The 22,379-nt window shown below is 45.5% G+C and overlaps 1 protein-coding gene across 2 annotated transcripts; it reads right to left on the bottom strand.

The window, feature by feature from the left end:
* Positions 1–142: 142 nt before the first annotated feature.
* Positions 143–21,033, bottom strand: LOC121547247 (leucine zipper putative tumor suppressor 2 homolog). 2 transcript variants are annotated; one of them, XM_041858415.2, is made up of 5 exons: positions 20,931–21,033; positions 4,744–5,331; positions 3,995–4,573; positions 3,450–3,719; positions 143–2,426 (listed from the first exon to the last, which is right to left on the bottom strand). In XM_041858415.2, exons 2-5 carry the CDS (start codon positions 5,296–5,298, stop codon positions 1,689–1,691), a joined length of 2,142 nt encoding a protein of 713 aa, XP_041714349.1. In that variant the 5' UTR covers positions 5,299–5,331; positions 20,931–21,033; the 3' UTR covers positions 143–1,688. The 2 variants fall into 2 exon arrangements, with proteins under 2 accessions (XP_041714349.1, XP_041714348.1); XM_041858414.2 differs by lacking the exon at positions 20,931–21,033 and adding an exon at positions 14,472–14,712.
* Between the last annotated feature and the right edge of the window lie 1,346 nt (positions 21,034–22,379).

The following is a 22,379-nucleotide window of genomic DNA, read 5'->3' as shown; positions in this document are numbered from 1 at the left end:
TGTGGCTTGATGTTCCTTGTCTGACCTAATAGAATCAACCACTCAATACATGCTTTTTGATAATTACATTGATTAAATTATGTAACAAATGTCATAAAATGAAGTTGAGCCAGCCATCAGTAATCCATTTGAAAAGCAGCTATTCGTTTTATCGTTTGTTTTATTAAAAACAGTCAGTTGGTACAAGAAATTTACAGCATGAAAATATACATTTAATATCTTCATACAAATACTGTGGATAAAAAAATTGTATTATAGAACCATGAGTATCATTCACACATACACCAATATGCAGACATGGTACTGTAAAGAACCAACAGGACATGTGACATTGCTTTGGTCTATTCACAGTAGCTATGTTTATTTTGAAATAGATAATATCTCTGTAAGAAATCTATTATATATCACCATATAACGGTCAGTATTAAGGATATCTACAATGAAGGGTTAACAGCGATATGGGACATTTAAGTGTCTTCCTCTTGTGAATGGGTGTGCTTTTTTTATACAGAAGTTGATGAAAAGATAAGTCATATCATGGTCAGTCTAATTTCACTTTATAAAAGACTACGGGCTCTATTAAATCTGTATCACTGAAGCGTTACAGATTGCGCGATAGAAATGTAAAGGTCATTTTCGATTGTTCCGACCTATACAGCGTTTAACGTGAATGCAGTCTCTGCTTACGCGGGAACATTGCCTTTAAATTTCAATTACGCTGTTACGCGGAACTTCTGTGATATGGATTAAATAGAGCCCGAAACATATATCACTTAGTCCATGTCCTCTCTCACAGCCTATACAAAAAGCACCTTCACAAACAGCCAGTGCAGCATACAAATATTGACAGAGAAACACAAATATCCATAGAGATGAATCCATCCATGCTTTTGTACTTCGGTGAAGGGAGATCAAAGGTAAAGTAGCTACTCTTCACAACAATAGAAAGCATATCTGAGTGTGCTTTAGTGACTTTTACCTTGAAATTCCACGGTTTCTGGTTTGCTAGCTAGAGATACTGTGTAGATACAGAAATTCAAGACCACTAAGGTACATATTTAGATACTTAAATGTGTCACATTGAATGAGGAGACTTTTGGTAATGGTAAAATGTTTTGCCATTGAACCTGTAGTATCTGAAAACAACATGCCGAAGAACACTAGTGTTATCAAGCTCTGCCTACCAAGAACACGAGACCACCCACAGTGAATAAGGAGGAAGTACAAATTCCTAGGGAGTAGGAAGAGAGCCGAGCCTCCCCATGTGTTTACATGATGTTCAGTGAGTCATTCTAGGAATAGCTCAAAAAGGCAGGACGTACTCCCTCCATGCTGTACGAGACTCATCCGACTTCAAAATCACTCTCCCGGCAGGTGAACTCTCATTCAGTCACATCAGATCCCTATGCCTGTGAGTGACAGAAGGGTGTGTGTGTAGCGACATTAGCCAGTGGGAGTCAACCATACTAATGAGACAGTGAGACGGCGTGGAAGAGCAGGAACATACAGAGAGTAGACCAACTATAGACAGATTACTACATACTGTAGAGACCCTGAAGGACATATACTGAAGGATCCTGACCTACTAAGTAATTATAGAGGCTATCTGGCTTCCTATAGACGCTCCTAGGGGATCAGATGCATATGGCTGATAGAGACGGAGAAGGAGACACAGAGAGGTGGTGGTGTCAGATCTCAGTAGCAGTGATCTCGTCAAAGTTGATCTCGTTGCCGCTGCCTTCATCCTGCTCCTCCAGCTCGTCCCGGGTCTCCAGTTCTAGACTGAGCTTGCGCAGCATGCGCTCCAGCGCCCGGTTCCTCCGGTACATCCCCACGTAGTTCTGCTGCAGCTGCTTCTGATACTGGATCACCTTGTCCTTTTCCTCCTGCCAGACCCTGTGCTCCTTCTCAAAGCTGCACGCCTGCTCCTCTCCCCGCTGGCGTTCTGTGGCTAACTCCGCCCCCAGACCGTCCATCTGCAGCCGGAGGCTCTGGAGGGCCTCGCTCTCATACGCCCTGGCCTCGTCGCTTTTATAGGTCAACAAGTGTGGCTCCTCCCCCTCCGGGAAGGCCTGGCACTGTCTGCCTCCACCACCATTGTGGGTGGGGCTCTGGAGGCTTGTCTGATTGGCGGCAGCATGGAGGCGGGCCATCTCCTCCTCCAGTCGGCCCACCTTCTGGCGGAGGAGCTGGGCCTCACTCTTGCGGCGCTGCAGCTCGTTCTGGCACACCTCCAGCTCCATGGTGCGTGTGTGGCCGGCAGTGGTGACCTCTTGCAGCAGGGCCTGGCTGGTGGTGAGCTCGCCACGGGAGTCCCGAAGCTGTCCACGCAGAGAGACGATCTCCCCCATGCGCTGAGACAGCTCCCCCTGGACATCCTTCAGCTGCTGCTTCAGCAGGGAGATCTCCCCAGACTTCTGACACACCTGGAGGAAACACAACTAGTGTCATATATAGAGGACTTACACCACAAAGTCCTATGAATATATGAGGGAATATGACAATATACACAGTGTACAAAACATTAGGAAGTCGTTCCATGACTTAGACTGACCAGGTGAATCCAGCAGAAAGCTATGATCCCTTATTGATGTCACTTGTAAATCCACTTCAAATCAGTGTAGATAAAGGGGAGAAGACGGGTTAAAGAAGGATTTTAAAGCCTTGAGACATGGATTGCGTATGTGTGCCATTCAGAGGGTGAATAGGCAAGACAAAATATTTAAGTGCTTTTGAACAGGGTATGGTAGTAGGCGCTAGACGCACCGGTTTGTGTCAAGAACTGCAACACTGCTGGGTTTTTCACACTCAACAGTTTCCCGTGTGTATCAAGAATGGTTCACCACCCAAAAGACATCCAACCAACTTGACACAACTGTAGGAAGCATTGGAGTCAACATGGGCCAGCATCCCTGTGGAACACTTTCTCCACCTTGTAGAGTCCATGCCCCTACATATTGAGACTGTTCTGAGGGCAAAAGGGGGTGCAACTCAATAATAGGAAGATGTTCCTAATGTTTGTACACTCAGTGTATGAGGGAATACATTCGAGAGAGAGCGAGAAGCTTGGTGTCTTTGTTATGTGATTAATGCCGGTGCGACACTGTGCCAGGCTCTAGCACGTCAAACATGCCTGGGGCAGCATATTACTGAGAGACCATTTGTACTACACTATCGGTGACCCATTGTACTAAATCATTTAATTTAATTGCCTGTCCGACTGTGACAAAAAAGACTCAAAAGGAATTACAGTGGTATTTATAGATTGTGTAAAATTCACTATCTTTATTGTCTATACTGGAGTACCTGAGTAGACACATACTGCTAGCATTGGGGCAGATCCTCAGCCGCTTCATCTACAAGATCTACAGAAGTGCCTAAGACCTAGGAGGTAGGGACTAGGGGTGGATTTGGAATGGGGCCACAGACAGTATGAGGGTCCATCTAACCTCCCACGTGGTCTCCTCCAGCCTGGGCCCTAGCTGGATCTTCTCGTGCTCGTAGGAGGTACAGCGCTCTTCCAGCTTCTCCCTCTCCTGCAGCAGCTGGCCGAAGTCCTCCTGGAGCTTCTTCTTCTCCTGCTGCAGGTGGAAGACCTGCAGTTGGAGCACCTGCTGGGCACGCTGGGCCTTCTGGGACTGGGTCTGCATCCGTGTGGCGCAGCTCTGACGCAACTCCTCCAGCTCCAGCTCACAGCGCTTCTGCTTCTCCTCATAAACCTGGGGAAAGAGGGGATACAGGGGAGACCAGGGGTGGGTAGGCGAGGGTGGCATTGTGTGAGGGTTTCATTGTGTGTGTGCATGCATGCGTGTGTGTGTGTGGTGATTGTAATGGATTGAGTGTCCCAATAAGTCATGACATTTGTCATTTTGTGTGTGATAGTACATGGTGTGAGAGAGGGCGCAAGAGGGAGAGGAGCTTGGTGTCTTCATGCATTTTACAATATAAGACAAGATAATGTTTCCAATGCTCTTCGGTCCATCTTCCCACGTACCTGGCAGATAGCCACTTCGTTCTCGTCCAGGTTGTCTCGGAGCTGCTGCAGCTCCACGTCTCTCTCCCTCAGCTTATCCTCCAGGTCCCTCACCACCCCCTCGTACCCCCCCTCCACAGGGGCTGGCGAGCGCCCGCTTGACCCGCTGTCTGACAGGGGCTGGCTGCGTCCGCTCACCGACCCTGTGCTCTTACTGGACGAGGAGCGCCCGCTGTCCGAGTTGGAGTGCCCGTGTGCAGTCTTCAATGGCTCCAGGTGGCCACTACCAGGCGGGGTGTCTGCGGGCGCCAGGCTGTAGGGGATGCTACCATAGGGGGGCAGGCTCGACAGGGAGTTCCGTCCAGAGTCAGACATGGAGCAGGTCTGGCTGCCCCCGCCCGTGTGGCGCCCGCCGTTGCGATTCTCCGAGCAGGGCGACAAGGTGTCCATTTGGCTACCAGGTGACAACAGGTTGAGGTTGTTCTGGCAGTCTGATAGACTGGCCCTGTCGTGGCGAGGGGAAAGGAACTGCATGGAGTTGCGGCTCTTGGGGACGACGGGTTTGAAGGCAGTCGGCCGGATCACTGTTTTCTCCATGTTCTGAGAGGGAAAGACCAAATGGTTTGTTGGGTAAGAGGTTGTAAATAATGTATATTCAGTGAATGTTTGATTCATTTCTTCTAATCGTGTTATTGTGAGAGTGGATTGATCTACTGTTCTTTCAAATAGACAATGACTGTTCCATATAGCCTGGACAAGGCCACACTCACCTTCTCCAGCTTCCCTGACACGGGGACCAGTTTGGGCGGGGGTTCTTCCATGTTCCTGTTGAGGCTCCCCAGCTGCCCATCCTTGGCCTTCCCTGTGTCAATCCCGGCCCCAGGGCTTCCATGAACCACAGTGTTTTCATTCCAGTCTCCCACATAGTCCTGGTTCAGATACGAGTAATTCCCAATGGTCCCGCTGTCCTTACTGGAGCCAATCACCATCAAGGGCTTCCTGTTGCCAGGCGGAGTGAAGCTACTGAGCAGTGGATCCTGGGATGTGTCAACGGAGGCCAGGCAGGAAGTGGCGCCCAACGTGGTTCTGTGGAGCCTGGTGGCGCCCGGCTCGGGGCCAACATCAATGGGCCGGTAGTGACGAACCAGGTGGGCTGGGCCGGGGCGGTGGGCGATGAGGCTGCTGACGGAGCCCATGGCCTCCTTGGAGTTGGAGGGTAGGTTGGGGGGCGTGTGGGGGGCAGAGGGGCGGCAGTGGGGGGTTCCGCTGAGGCTGGGGGTGTGGTGGCGCTCAGCAGGGATGGACAGAGCCTGAACCAGGGCCATGGTGGCTGTTGCTCAGTGGGACACCCACACGATCTGGGGGACAGAGGGAGAAACAGGTACACAGTCAGTCAAATGATTACCCCTACCTACATGCACATATTACCTTAATTACCTCAAACTAACCTGTACCCCCGCACATTGACTCGGTACCGGTACCCCCTCTATTTAGCCTCATTATTGTTATTTTATCGTTGCTCTTTTATTTTTTACTTTAGTTTATTTAGTAAATATTTTTCTTAACTGCATTGTTGGTTAAGGTCTTGTAAGTAAGCATTTCACGGTAAGGTCTACACCTGTTGTATTCGGCGCATGTGACAAATAAAATGTGATGTGATGTGATTTTGATTTGATTTGAATGGGAATTTTCAAAGCAGCAAAGCAATAAAGCTTTACAGTAGGAATATTAGGAACATACACCAGAGGGTGCATATTTGGACTATCGAACCATCCAGGGTCGTGTTCAGGAGGGCTCAGCGCTCTGAACGTTGCAGATAGAAATGTGTTCTATAGAGACAGGACTCCATGATTCCCTAAAGAATGTTCACAGACATGCTTCGCTGTGAAGTAAAATATTCTACATTACAGAAAACTTTGACTCTGGTAAAACCATAAAAACTGAATGGATACAAACTACAGTTAAATGAACATCAGGTAGACATACAGCCACACAGACAGAGCAGCACAAACATGGGCTTCAGGCCTCATATCGGAAATGGTCTCTGACGGGAAGCAACTGTCTGTCTCCCTACATTCCTTCAACCTCCTTTCAAAACAATGACATGCAAACTAGGGGGAGAGAATTACAATCGTAGGGTACTCAATTGGTAATGATATCTCATTCAAAAGTCAAAAGCTACTGTTCATGAACAGGTAAGTAAACAACCATTAGTGATTTGATTTGATTTGATTTATTAGGACCCCCATTAGCTGATGCCAGTGAGGTACCAACCAGTGATCTCATCTAAAATCAGATGATCTACTCATCCAAACAGCGATACTACACAGTACACAGACTGTGACATCATCAGTCCCAAGGCACAGCATTTGGTGGTGACAGGAATACAATAGTAGACAGGAGATAGGCACTGTGTTTGCTGGCACGTAGCTGTGCATGTTAAATACATCATCACTACTGTATGAGTCATCCAGAGCGGATGTCCCAGGGACAGGTGTGTCCTGTTGGAGAAAGTTGAGTGTCAGAGCTCTTCGAAGTCAGGATCTAAACTCAGATACTGCGCTAGCCCTAAACTATGTAAAGTCATTTTCCACATGTACTTTGGGACTAGAATGTGTTAGTGAAACTGTGTCAGTTGTAGCCCTGTCACACATAGTTGTATGAATGCCTTCTGTATACACATTAGGGTTGTAACGGTTCACCAAACTCACGGTTCGGTGCTTATTTTGGTTTTGGGGTCACGGTTCGGTTTCGGTACAGTGGGAAAATGAAATGCCAACAGTTACTGTCAAAGTTGTATTTATTTAAGAAAATACAAGCTGTTGGTATTCCTGATTGTGAAAACACATGATTACTCATGAAAAACAACATAGAAAAATAAAGTGCAATGTGTGTGAAATCAATATGTAAACATGGCCTATACTATACATACATACATACACTATGATGTTTTTCTTACAAAGAGAAAAAGATGCACGCTTGTGTGCACTGCTTTGTCATAAAGGGGGTGTGTCTATAGCAATGTACCCACTCTGGGGTAATGTGATGGCTGATGGGCTGTCACTGTCAAGTAGCGCTCTGTAGCCCTGGAGGTCCATCCATCTATAGTAAGCACAACACTGACTACATTGGCCAATTCATTGACAACGCCGGCTTTGGCTTGCTTATACAGTGCATTCAGAAAGTATTCAGACCCCTTCCCCACATTTTGTTAAGTTACAGCCTTATTCTAAAATTATTCTAAAATTGATTAAATTAAATGTTTTTCCGCATCAATCTAGACACAATACCCCATAATGACAAAGCGAAAACAGGTTTTTAGAAATTTTTGCAAATGTATTAACAATAAAAATCAGAAATACCTTATTTACATAAGTATTCAGACCCTTTGCTATGAGACTCAAAATTGAGCTCAGGTGCATCCTGTTTCCATTGATCATCCTTGACATGTTTCTACAACTTGACTGGAGTCCACCTGTGGTAAATTCAATTGATTGGACATGATTTGGAAAGGCACACACCTGTCTATATAAGGTCCCACAGTTGACAGTGCAGGTCAGAGCAAAAACCAAGCCATGAGGTCGAAGGAATTGTCCGTAGAGCTCCGAGACAGGATTGTGTCGAGGCAAAGATCTGGGGAAGGGTACCAAAACATTTCTGCAGCATTGAAGGTCCCCAAGAACACAGTGGCCTCCATCATTCTTAAATGGAAGAAGTTTGGACCTACCAAGCTCTTCCTAGAGCTGGCCGCCTGGCCAAACTGAGCAATCAGGGAAGAAGGGCCTTGGTCAGGGAGGTGACCAAGAACCCGATGGTCACTCTGACAGAGCTCTAGAGTTTCTCTGTGGAGATGGGAGAACCTTCCAGAAGGACAACCATCTCTGCAGCACTCCACCAATCAGGCCTTTATAGTAGAGTGGCCAGACGAAGCCACTCCTCAGTAAAAGGCACATGACAGCCCGCTTGAAGTTTGCTAAAAGGCATCTAAAGGACTCAGACCATGAGAAACAAGATTGAACTCTTTGGCCTGAATGCTAAGCGTCACGTCTGGAGGAAACCTGGCACCATCCCTACGGTGAAGCATGGTGGTGGCAGCTTCATGCTGTGGGGATGTCTTTCAGCAGCAGGGACTGGGAGACTAGTCAGGATTGAGGGAAAGATGAACAGAGCAAAGTACAGAGAGATCCTTGATGGAAACCTGCTCCAAAGCTCTCAGGACCTCAGACTGGGGCGAAGGTTCACCTTCCAACAGGACACCGACCCTAAGCACACAGCCAAGACAACACAGGAGTGGCTTCGGGACAAGTCTCTGAATGTCCTTGAGTGGCCCAGCCAGAGTCCGGACTTGAACCCGATCTAACATCTCTGAAGAGACCTGAAAATAGCTGTGCATCGACACTCCCCATCCAACCTGACAAAGCTTGAGAGGATCTGCAGAGAAGAACGGCAGAAACTCCCCAAATACAGGAATGCCAAGCTTGTAGCGTCATACCCAAGAAGACTCGAGGCTGTAATCACTGCCAAAGGTGCTTCAACAAAGTACTGAGTAAAGGGTCTGAATACTTATGTAAATGTAATATTTAAGATTTTATTTTCAAAAATTGCGTTGTCATTATTGGGTATATATTGGGCACATATCCACGGCTATAAACACCTATCGCGCTTGTCATTTATTTTGGCCCGGTTAGAATCAGCTGTGAAGGGCTGCGTGTGGTTATGTGGTTCGGTAGAAATACGTGTACCGTTACACCCCTAATAGACATGCATCAGCGCACATGTGTTAAGATCAGGACAATGATTAAATGGGACTGTGGCATGTCTATCAACCAGCCAGTTCCTCATTAATAACAGCCAGCCAGTTTGGCACCAGACGGCCACTGCTGGCTCTGCCCACGCACTGTGCCACCCTGCCAAGACAAACAGCCTACAACTGAGGTTTAACTCAGTTCTAATTCTACATTCTAATTAGCACAGAGAGGTAATAAATGTGACCTCTACTTATTGTATTGGATCATCACAGATGGATAAAGAAAGTTAGGCCAGTTGCATGACAAACAGACATAGGCCTACATACAGTAAAGTACACAGTATTCTGTAGAACATCTGTACGTGCATTGTCATAAACACACACATTCACTCTATTACAAATGTGTGCTTGCAGCAGTACACTAAACCTTTAACACACTATTTTGGGAGGACAGGTTTGCAGGTTGACTGCTATGCCCTTTTCCATGCATTCCACCCGTAGTAGTTTGGGGCCCAGTTGTCTTCTTCTGAAGCTGTAATCCCTGAACTATGGCTGAGACTGTCCAGACTAGAGAGTAGTAGATTAGTGTTTCTCAGCGCATTCCTAGGAAAACACACCAGATTCAAAGAATCAACTAGTCTCCTATACAGCTTTGATAGCTCCCATACCACATGTCCTGTTTTTGTTTCACATGATTGGGGGCGGACTCGTAGAGGGCAGGGCCCTTTCCTTAGCATCTCAAAGCCTCTGAAGGAGACCAGATAGACAGATCACACTGACTCACATAGGCCTAGTTTACCAATAACCCTCAAGTCAGCACTGCTTTTTGTCATGGAGGAAATTGGCACCAAAATACAGCTATGTTTCTCATTCCACTCAGCTGACTGCAGCTTTGAAGATGTTCTCTGAGCAGATTGTTTTTGTCTGTCTGGGAAAAGCCTAGGAGGTATTTGGACAGGCAGACAGAGAATTTGCAGCCACGTCTGCTATAACGACTTGTTTCCCAGTTCAATAACATTGGTAGGTGGAAGGGCTCCAGACCAGTTCACTGTGATTTAACAACCACTGCGTGTCATCGTTCACATGACACGGCTATAGGGGTGCTCCGTAATGGGAAATGAAGCAATGGCAGCTTACCCCTCAGGTATTTTTTAGACATCATTTTAACTAATCAAAACTAATCTTTGGCAGATTTGGTAAAACAAAGTTTGCACTATCTTTATCTTCTCCAGATGCAGGGGGTTATACAGTAGACTACTGGACTGATAGATGCAGGGGGTTATACAGTAGACTACTGGACTGATAGATGCAGGGGGTTATACAGTAGACTACTGGACTGATAGATGCAGGGGGTTATACAGTAGACTACTGGACTGATAGATGCAGGGGGTTATACAGTAGACTACTGGACTGATAGATGCAGGGGGTTATACGGTAGACTACTGGACTGATAGATGCAGGGGGTTATACAGTAGACTACTGGACTGATAGATGCAGGGGGTTATACGGTAGACTACTGGACTGATAGATGCAGGGGGTTATACAGTAGACTACTGGACTGATAGATGCAGGGGGGTTATACAGTAGACTACTGGACTGATAGATGCAGGGGGTTATACAGTAGACTACTGGACTGATAGATGCAGGGGGTTATACAGTAGACTACTGGACTGATAGATGCAGGGGGTTATACGGTAGACTACTGGACTGATAGATGCAGGGGGTTATACAGTAGACTACTGGACTGATAGATGCAGGGGGTTATACGGTAGACTACTGGACTGATAGATGCAGGGGGTTATACGGTAGACTACTGGACTGATAGATGCAGGGGGTATATACAGTAGACTACTGGACTGATAGATGCAGGGGGGTTATACAGTAGACTACTGGACTGATAGATGCAGGGGGTTATACAGTAGACTACTGGACTGATAGATGCAGGGGGTTATACAGTAGACTACTGGACTGATAGATGCAGGGGGGTTATACGGTAGACTACTGGACTGATAGATGCAGGGGGTTATACGGTAGACTACTGGACTGATAGATGCAGGGGGTTATACGGTAGACTACTGGACTGATAGATGCAGGGGGTTATACAGTAGACTACTGGACTGATAGATGCAGGGGGTTATACAGTAGACTACTGGACTGATAGATGCAGGGGGTTATACAGTAGACTACTGGACTGATAGATGCAGGGGGGTTATACAGTAGACTACTGGACTGATAGATGCAGGGGGTTATACGGTAGACTACTGGACTGATAGATGCAGGGGGTTATACGGTAGACTACTGGACTGATAGATGCAGGGGGTTATACGGTAGACTACTGGACTGATAGATGCAGGGGGTTATACAGTAGACTACTGGACTGATAGATGCAGGGGGTTATACAGTAGACTACTGGACTGATAGATGCAGGGGGTTATACAGTAGACTACTGGACTGATAGATGCAGGGGTTATACAGTAGACTACTGGACTGATAGATGCAGGGGGTTATACGGTAGACTACTGGACTGATAGATGCAGGGGGTTATACGGTAGACTACTGGACTGATAGATGCAGGGGGTTATACAGTAGACTACTGGACTGATAGATGCAGGGGGTTATACGGTAGACTACTGGACTGATAGATGCAGGGGGTTATACGGTAGACTACTGGACTGATAGATGCAGGGGGTTATACGGTAGACTACTGGACTGATAGATGCAGGGGGTTATACGGTAGACTACTGGACTGATAGATGCAGGGGGTTATACGGTAGACTACTGGACTGATAGATGCAGGGGGTTATACGGTAGACTACTGGACTGATAGATGCAGGGGGTTATACAGTAGACTACTGGACTGATAGATGCAGGGGGTTATACAGTAGACTACTGGACTGATAGATGCAGGGGGTTATACAGTAGACTACTGGACTGATAGATGCAGGGGGTTATACAGTAGACTACTGGACTGATAGATGCAGGGGGTTATACAGTAGACTACTGGACTGATAGATGCAGGGGGTTATACGGTAGACTACTGGACTGATAGATGCAGGGGGTTATACGGTAGACTACTGGACTGATAGATGCAGGGGGTTATACGGTAGACTACTGGACTGATAGATGCAGGGGGTTATACGGTAGACTACTGGACTGATAGATGCAGGGGGTTATACGGTAGACTACTGGACTGATAGATGCAGGGGGTTATACAGTAGACTACTGGACTGATAGATGCAGGGGGTTATACGGTAGACTACTGGACTGATAGATGCAGGGGGTTATACGGTAGACTACTGGACTGATAGATGCAGGGGGTTATACGGTAGACTACTGGACTGATAGATGCAGGGGGTTATACGGTAGACTACTGGACTGATAGATGCAGGGGGTTATACAGTAGACTACTGGACTGATAGATGCAGGGGGTTATACAGTAGACTACTGGACTGATAGATGCAGGGGGTTATACAGTAGACTACTGGACTGATAGATGCAGGGGGTTATACGGTAGACTACTGGACTGATAGATGCAGGGGGTTATACAGTAGACTACTGGACTGATAGATGCAGGGGGTTATACGGTAGACTACTGGACTGATAGATGCAGGGGGTTATACGGTAGACTACTGGACTGATAGATGCAGGGGGTTATACAGTAGACTACTGGACTGATAGATGCAGGGGGTTATACGGTAGACTACTGGACTGATAGATGCAGGGGGTTATACAGTAGACTACTGGACTGATAGATGCAGGGGGTTATACGGTAGACTACTGGACTGATAGATGCAGGGGGTTATACGGTAGACTACTGGACTGATAGATGCAGGGGGTTATACAGTAGACTACTGGACTGATAGATGCAGGGGGTTATACAGTAGACTACTGGACTGATAGATGCAGGGGGTTATACAGTAGACTACTGGACTGATAGATGCAGGGGGTTATACAGTAGACTACTGGACTGATAGATGCAGGGGGTTATACAGTAGACTACTGGACTGATAGATGCAGGGGGGTTATACAGTAGACTACTGGACTGATAGATGCAGGGGGTTATACAGTAGACTACTGGACTGATAGATGCAGGGGGTTATACAGTAGACTACTGGACTGATAGATACAGGGGGTTATACAGTAGACTACTGGACTGATAGATGCAGGGGGTTATACGGTAGACTACTGGACTGATAGATGCAGGGGGTTATACGGTAGACTACTGGACTGATAGATGCAGGGGGTTATACGGTAGACTACTGGACTGATAGATGCAGGCTGCAACCCAGCATATTCATTTAGCTTATTCACTTCATGTAAGTCATGTGTTTGAATGCCAAATCTGCCATGAAATATATAGGCATGGTCCACACTAAGCACAGGGGCAGGCACAGAGAAGACCAAACATGAAAGCTTCACATTTATGGGTGTTACACACAGAAACACATGGACACAAACATTTAGGCGCAGCAGACCCTGCTTGGCTAGTATGCAACGTCACACAAACATGCTTTGATACAAACCAAGAGGATGCTGTAAATCCCTCTTTGTGAGTCAGTTGGACACACACACACACACACACACACACACACACAGCCAGCCAGAGGGGTTTGGGTCTAACAATACAGTGCACAAGAGGGGATGTGTCAGGGCTGGTAAAAAAAAGTCTGCTCTGTTTTACTGGCTGGTTTGGAGGCAGAGGTACCGAGAGCAGCACCTCTGATTTAGGACAAGAGAGGAGAGGTAGGGAAAGAGGAAAATAGAGAGAGAGAAAATTCTAGCAAATGAGAGAAAGTGAGATAATAAAGAGTGAGAGCGTATGCATGAGTAGCTGGGAACAAACAGTCTGGAAATCCCCTCCTCCACTTTCCGTCTCCCTCCTAATCTAATCCACTCTCCCTCCCCTTTCCCTCCTCTTCTCCATCTCCCTCCCCTTTCCCTCTCCATTCTGTGTCCAACATTGAAAGTAGACCACGGAGGAAAAATGTGACATTGCTACTTTGGTCCAACAGACAACCTACCTTTCCATGAAAATTGACCTGTTTTTCTCAGCCCCTGTCTGTATGCTAAATCCCACATTGTTAGGTTATCATCATGATACTGACGGTCATAATGCTTCTATGGACAATGAGGTCCGGACTACACTTATACTGAATGCCATTCTCTCCCTTTGAGGCCTAACAAATGAAGGGAGCATGGACAATGATGAGACCAGTGAGGAAAACAGGCCTCTTCTCCCATGCATGCGCACACACAACACACACATTCCTGGATAACTTTTCTCTGCCTGTCACAGTCTTTGTTTTTGTTTGAGTGAGCAGAGCGAGAGAGCTCTCCCACGCTATAGTCATCTATAGTATAGATAGGATGTTGCCTTGGCTACTATCCCATTTTAGATGACTCTGGTCATTGGATTGATCACTCCCATTATATTTTGATAATTTAGCAGACTCGCTTATCCCAACTGACTTAAAATAAGTGCATTCAACTAATGTAAGTGTGACTAAACAAAAATCTAAGAAAGAGATAAAAAAAGCATTCAACTCTAGGAGAGCTTAATTACACCACCTGGCATCAAGGGTAACAGCTAACCCTCATGGCTCACACTGTGTCTACAAATGTTCTACGTCTACAGTTTGTTGTGGAAACCCCATCTCGCCTGTTTCTATTTTCCATCAAACTTCCTTTTCCCCAGTGCCCTATTCACAAAGCCCCAAAAGTTCCCCATCACAGGAGTTACTACTCACGTACCCCAAGCTGACCCCCGCATAGCTGCCTCTGCACTGGGCCTCCTCTCGTCCACTTCAAAGTCGTTCAACTCCCAGAAGAGTTGCATCCACACAATTTGTTCCGATCCTCCCGTAGCTCTGTGTCTGTCTCTCTACTCTCTTCTCCTGAGGGAAACTTCTCTCCGAGTCCAAACGCGGCTCATTGCTCAGGCCAAATGCCACCAATGTGAATGGACTTTCTGGTCCCTCCTCCTCTACCCCTCCTTCTCCCTCTCTCTCACACAAACTCCCACACACCACCTCCCCTCTCTCTTTTCTCTCTCCCTGGCTGGCGCTCTCTCTCCACTTTTCTGTCCTGTGCGGCTTTGACCAAATAGGCTCCACACAGCATAGTGTGCCTCGCTGCCTTTGTCAAGCAGTAAAAACAGGAAAAAAAATTCTGCCCTCCTCCAGTCTGTCTAAAGAGGGAAAGAAAGAAAGAAACTGGGCCAGCATGCTGATATTGGATCATTTTTATGGCTCCCTTGATGTTGCTGCAGACATACCTTCCTAACTAATCAGATAACTGGCAGTATCTATCTGTGCCCATGCATGCATGTGTAAAAGATATACGGTCTGTTCAACTCAAAAGAGAAATAAGTGTCTAGTGCTAAGGGGGAGGGGCACATGCCACAAACAAGCAACAGAACCCCCTACAGTTCATAGCAGGGTCCCACTTCAATTAGTCACTGAGTGGTTACAGTTGCCTAATGAAACCGACAGACAGTGAGATCCTAGATAAGAGTCCAAACACCCACTGACTTCCCAGACAGGCAGTCCCGGTTTCCAGCCTGCCTGTTTCCAGAGGAGTTATACTATACTCCAAAACATACACACCACCCAGCCTCAGTTCTGGCCTGCAAATCCTCCATCTGGCCACAATCAATGAAAAAACTGTGTTCCAATCAGTTTCAAGCTGTGTGACAGAGTAGACTAAAGTAGGGTAGTTACTAGAGAAGTAGGCTACAGCACACACACTTTCTAAGGGCCTACAAGTGGGTCACACTTCCCAGTGTTCTGCTTGTGTCCATCATACGAGCGAGGGGTTGAAAAGGTAGAGATCTCCACTCACTGTGAGGGACACCAAAGTGAGGGTGAGAGAGGGGTGTGCAGCAAAGTGACCAATGGCGTAGCACACACCCCCGCAGCCCTCGCAAGGCGTGGTGGCCCTCGAGCTTTGGGCCCCCCCAAAAAAATATTGGGGTTGGGGTTGTCTCCCAGTGTGTTGGAAAGCAGACTGAACCAGGTTTTCCTCTAGGATTTTGCCTGGGTTTAGCTCTATTCAGTTTGTTTTTATCCAAAAAAAACTCCCTTGCCGATGACAAGCATACCCATAACATGATGCAGCCACCACCATGCTTGAAAATATGAAGGGTGGTACTCAGTGATGTGTAGCGTTTGCCCCAAACATAATGCTTTGTATTCAGGTCATAAAGTTAATTTATTTTTACAGTTTTACTTTAGTGCCTTATTGCAAACAGGATGCATGTTTTGGAATATTTTTATTCTGTACAGGCTTCCTTCTATTCACTCTGCCATTTAGGTTAGTATTGTGGAGTAACTACAATGTTGTTGATCCATCCTACGCCACTAAAAATGATCCCTGTGATTCGTCCAATCCGGTACTATAAAAGAGCTCTAAAGTAGTCTGCAGGAGAGTGGACAACGAGAACCCCCCCCCCTGAGTGTCCAGACCGGGTGACAAACAATCAATTGTTTTCACCAGTTCATTTGTTCTCCTTTGGATGAAGGAAAGTAGTCGGGGAGAGGAAGCCACTTTACACTATTGCGATACACCCCAGGATATAGCCTAGCTAAGGAGGCATGGAGAGAACAAACCGGTTAAACAAACACCTCCAGCATCACTTCCCTTCACAGTTCAAATCCCCTGGTCTGTACTTAGGGTATGATCTAGGACAAACCAAACATTTAGTCATCCCCAAATCCCTTGCTGATCTATATTTAAAGTTGATGCAGGTAGTGCTCATCCATCAATGAGAGACCCGCCATCTCAGTGTACCCGTCTGGCTGTTCCCCTATTATATTTTCATAAAAAGGGCTCATGTCTGTGGCCAACAGAAAGCTAGGCCATCCATCAGTGTCTGGTCTGCTTTCACTGCACGGGGAGCTGGAGCTAAAACTGCTTCATGCAACCTCTCACCCAACCCTCTCCCAAAAATCCCTCACTATGGCACCAATTACTTAGCCTCGAAATTCAAACTAGTGAAAGTAAACGTAGCATGATTCAGTTGTGATTCCAAGGCTTGTACCATCGAAATACAATAAGCCCAAATGCTTCAACAAATAAACCCACCCAGATGTTTACCGCATGGCACTTCCATTATTCGGTTTCCACTAAAGTTGACAAGAAAAAGCCATTGGCATTAACTGGAGTTATAATAATAATAATAATATAATATGCCATTTAGCAGACGCTTTTATCCAAAGCGACTTACAGTCATGCGTGCATACATTTTTGTGTATGGGTGGTCCCGGGGATCGAACCCACTACCTTGGCGTTACAAGCGCTGTGCTCTACCAGCTGCGCTACAGAGGACCACAGAGTTGCCTTTGTGGATATAAAATCAGTAAATCACTATTCCTAGTAAGAGCTTTAATAGCACAGGGGATGTGTCCACCCTGTTTACCCACGACTGCATGGCTTTGCACGACACCAACTCCATCAAGTTTGCTGACGACACCACGGTTGTAGGCCTGATAACCAACAAAGTCGAGTCAGCCTATAGGGAGGAGGTAAGTGAACTGGCATTGTTGTGCCAGGACAACAACCTTTCCCTCAACGTCAGCAAAACAAAAGGAGTTGATTTTTGACATCAGGAAGCAGAGGAGGGAACAGGCCGCGATCCACATCAACAGGACTGCAGTAGAGAGAGTCCGCAGTTTCAAGTTCCTCGGCATCCACATCACCGAGGACTTGACATGGACTAACAACACCGCCACTTTTGTCAAGAGGGCGCAACAGCATCTCTACTTCCTAAGGCGGCTGAAGAAATGCAGCATTCCACCCCGGGTCCTCTCCAAATACTACCGCTGCACCATCGAGAGTGTACTGACCGGTTGCATCCTGGCCTGGTATGGGAATTGCTACGTTCAGGAATTGCTATATCCGGCCCAGTACATCAGACGGCCCAGTACATCAGACGACCCAGTACATCAGACGGCCCAGTACATCAGACGGCCCAGTACATCAGACGGCCCAGTACATCACTGGGGCCGTGTTCCCACTCTCCAGGACACCTACTTGAAACGGTGCCTGAGGAAGTCCCGCAGCATCATCAAGGACCCCACACAACCCAGCCACGAGCTGTTCTCTTACTTACCGTCGGGTAGGTACATGTGAGCATGAGGTCTGATAGAAACTGTCTCTGAGCCTGTTGGTATCTACAAGCTATCAGAAAGCTGAACACTTGAACTGGAATGACCACCTGCAATGACTCTCCGGACCTTAGCACACATGCACACACCCACACAGACATACACACATCAATTGCTGCTACCAGACTCTTATTTACTATTACTAATACTGTACAATTTAAACAATCCCCCCCCTCCCCTTTCTCTGATACATGTGTAAATATTGGACTATAAATGGTTCCTTCCTGTATTATACTTATGCTAAAATGTTTATTCTATTCTACTGAGCCATTTATTTTATGTTCGTATTCTTATATTTTATTATTTCTTATTGTATTGTCGAGAAGGAACCTGCAAGTAAGCACTTCGTTGGATGGTGTATACCATGTGTATCCTGTACATACAAATAACACAACTTGAAACTAATACATCTGTAGTAGTGTTGTCACGATACCATCATTTTTACTTCAATACCAATACCAGGTTTAGTATCACGAAACTCAATTACGAAACGATACTCAATACCGAAACAATACAAAAAGAAAGCGTATTAGCTAAAGTCACAGAATAACCACTGGGATTATTTATTAATTTTTTACATTGAACAATATCTTGATAACTGGTAGAACAACTAAAATAGCTTCGATTTCTTTCAAAAATTAAAATACCATATTAAATAACAGACAAATAAATGTTCCTTATGCAAAACCATATCTGAGACTCGGAGCATACAAAATAATTGTTCAATTAAATCTAAATAGTTTTCAAATGTAATTTGATACATATCAGGGTTAATTAAATCTATGACCATAATATTGGGTCAAATGACATTCATTAGACCTAAATCAAAATCAAATCAAATGTTATTTGTCACACGCACCGAAAACAACAGGTGTAGACCTTATCGTGAAATGCTTACTTACAAGCCCTTAACCAACAATGCAGAATTTTTTTTATAGTAAGTAAGAAAATATTTGCTAAAAAACTAAAGTAAGAAAAAAAGTAACACAATAAAATAACAATAACAAGGCTATATACAGGGGATACTGGTACAGAGTCAATGAGCGGTGGTACAGGTAATATGTACATGTAGGTAGCGGTAAAGTGACTATGCATATATAATAAACAGCGAGTAGCAGCAGCGTAAAAAAAGGGGATCAATGCAAACAGTCCGGGTAGCCTTTTGATTAACTGTTAAGCAGTCTAATGGCTTGGGGGTAGAAGCTGTTTAGGAGCTGGAGTCATGCGTGGCCACGCAGTCATGGGTAAACAAGGAATACAGGAGGGGACTAAGCACGCACCCCTGAGGGGCCCCTGTGTTGAGGATCAGCGTGGCAGATGTGTTGTTGCCTACCCTTACCACTTGGGGGCGGCCCGTCCCAGGGTCCTTAACTTAGTGATGAGCTTTGAGGGCACTATGGTGTTGAACGCTGAGCTGTAGTCAACTAACAGCATTCTCACGTAGGTGTTCCTTTTGTCCAGGTGGGAAAGGGCAGTGTGGAGTGCAATGGAGATTGCTTCATCTGTGGATCTGTTGGGGCGGTATGCTAATTGTAGTGGGTCTAGGGTTTCTGGGATGATGGTGTTGATGTGAGCCATGACCAGCCTTTCAAAGCACTTCGTGGCTACCGACGTGAGTGCTATGGGGCGGTAGTCATTTAGGCAGGTTACCTTGGTGTTCTTGGGCAATGATTCTATGATTCATTATTCATTACAGCTAAATTATTTAATGTATTAAATTAATCGTTTACACTTCAGTTAATTTCTGAAGCTTCTATATTGCAATAGTCTACACGCCATAGAAATACAATGGATTTTACAGAGCACACTACTTTTCACAGAGTGCATTTCAACTCCCAGGGTGCAATGCTCTGCCCAGGGCTGTGGCCATGGCGAGAAGATCCAGCTTTTGTAAAATTAATGTCAGATTTGACTATTCGTAGCAGGTTAGGAAAATGAATGTAGCTGGTTAGGATAATTAGGTTAAGGTTAATCATAGGGTTAGGGTTAGCTAAAATGCAAAGAAATTCTACTTTTGATGTTAATTTGACAAAAGCTGGATCACTTCTAGCCATGACCCAGGCCTGCTGGCTGGCTAGTGGTGACTGCCAGCAAGCCCAGACAAAGACGAAGTAGTTTAAATATACTGCTGTCATAGCTTAATTACTTTTGGGTTATAATCATATTATAAACTGTGTGAATCAGGCCTTCATGGTCAAATTGCTGCAAAGAAACCACTACTAAAGGACACCAATAAGAAGAAGAGACTTGCCAAGAAACACGAGCAATGGACATTAGACTGGTGGAAATCTGTCCTTTGGTCTGGAGTCCAAATTGGAGATTTTTGGTTCCAACCGCTGTGTCTTTCTGAGACGTGGTGTGGGTGAACGGATGATCTCCGCATGTGTATTTCCCACCGTAAAGCATGGATGAGGTGGTGTTATGGTGTAGGGGTGCTTTGCTGGTGACACTGTCTGTGAATTATGTAGAATTCAAGGCACACTTAACCAGCATGGCTGCCACAGCATTCTGCAGCGATACGCCATCCCATCTGGTTTGGGCTTAGTGTGACTATCATTTGTTTTTCAACAGGACAATGACCCAACACACCTCCAGGCTGTGTAAGGGCTATTTTACCAAGAAGGAGAGTGATGGAGTTCTGCATTAGATGACCTGGCCTCCACAATCCCCCGACCTCAACCCAATTGAGATGGTTTAGGATGAGTCAGACCACAGACTGAAGGAAAAGCAGCCAACAAGTGCTCAGCATGTGTGGGAACTTCTTCAAGACTGTTGGAAAAGCATTCCAGGTGAAGCTGATTGAGAAAATGCCAAGGGTGTGCAAAGCTGATAAAGGCAAATGGTGGCTATTTGAAGAAACTCAAATATAAAATATATTTTGATTTGTTTAACACTTTCTTGGTTACTACATGATTCCATATGTAAAGGATAAAATAAAGGTATGCGAAAGCCAGAAAGCCATCTATTTCTAGGAGAACCAACTGAGCGATGGAATGGTACGTTTCCACTATAATCAGAAGCACATTGGGTTCTCCAGCTCGCTCACCTCTCAATGGCACCCTGTGTTTTGCTTCTGGAGGCCTGAGAGAAGTAGGTGGAACGGGTCGGCCGTGCATCCCACCGCTGACACTCCACAGCCTCTCTGCTCCTGGACTACAGAAACAATCAGAAAGAAAAATGATATTAGCACAACTAGGGCTGTGGCAGTCATGAAATTGTCAGCCGGTGATTGTCAAGCAAATAACTGCCAGTCTCACGGTAATTGACCGTTAATTAACATAAAACACATTTAGCATCTCCTGGCTTCCATGCATAGCCTACAAGCCACTGATGCAGACCTTTGGAACATCTACATTTAAAAAAAGTCTAATAAATCCATCACAATAAATCCATTATTTATTTTGGACAAGTCTAAAGAAACATAATTAGAAGAAAATGTTTCAGAAGAACAGAACAGCATACTCTGAGTGGTCCTGATGTTAGGCCCTGATCTGGCTATGCCATATGGCTGTGGGCTACACTAGTTCATTTAGCAGACAAGATTGGCATAGAATTCCGTGGCATTATTTTATATTACTATATAGTATGAAGAATACAATTGAACATAACAGAATAAAGTCAAATGATATTTTCGCCAAAGGATTTGAGGGAGTGCGCACATGTGGCTATTCTGTGTTGAGCGGTTAACAAATAAACAGGTAGCCTACTCCTATATGCTTAATTTAGATGTATTTATGTAACTTTAGTTGTGATAGAAATGTTGGGCTATATGTTTTGATTTTTAATACATTCTAAGGCTGCATGATGAGACGCTAATGATGATTTGAAAAAAGTTGCATGAAAGGCATTAGCTCGGCTTTGTTTTTTGCGCAGGCTGTACACAGTGTTCTTGGGGACTTTCAATGCTGCAGACATTTTTTGGTACCCTTCCCCAGATCTGTGCCTCGACACAATCCTGTCTTGGAACTCTACGGACAATTCCTTTGACCTCATGGCTTGGTTTTTGCTCTGACATGTACTGTCAACTGTGGGACCTTATATAGACAGGTGTGTGCCTTTCCAAATCATATCCAATCAATTGAATTTACCACAGCTGGACTCCAATCAAGTTGTAGAAACATCTCAAGGATGATGAATGGAAACAGGATGCACCTGAGCTCAATTTCAAGTCTCATAGCAAAGGGTCTGAATACTTATGTAAATGAGGTATTTCTGTTTTCTACAAACCTGTTTTCGCTTTGTCCTTATGGGGTAGTGTGTGTAGATTGCTGAGGATTTTCATTTATTGAATCCATTTTAGAATAAGGCTGTAACGTAACAAAATGTGGAAAAGTCAAGGGGTCTGAATACTTTCCAAAGGCACTGTATGCCAGTTAGGCTACTAGTAGTTCTGTTGTGATAATGCTATCACATGCTGTACACCCGTTGTAAAGCGGATTAATGTGCTTAATTTTAAGAAGTTATTTGGCCACTTTAGTTGTGATACAAACGTTGG

The sequence above is a fragment of the Coregonus clupeaformis genome, chromosome 31 (genome assembly GCF_020615455.1).
Source record: "Coregonus clupeaformis isolate EN_2021a chromosome 31, ASM2061545v1, whole genome shotgun sequence".
NCBI classification, from domain to species: Eukaryota; Metazoa; Chordata; class Actinopteri; order Salmoniformes; family Salmonidae; genus Coregonus; species Coregonus clupeaformis.
The sequence above is the reverse complement of the archived record's forward strand: the minus strand, read 5'-3'. Positions and strand labels throughout refer to the sequence as shown.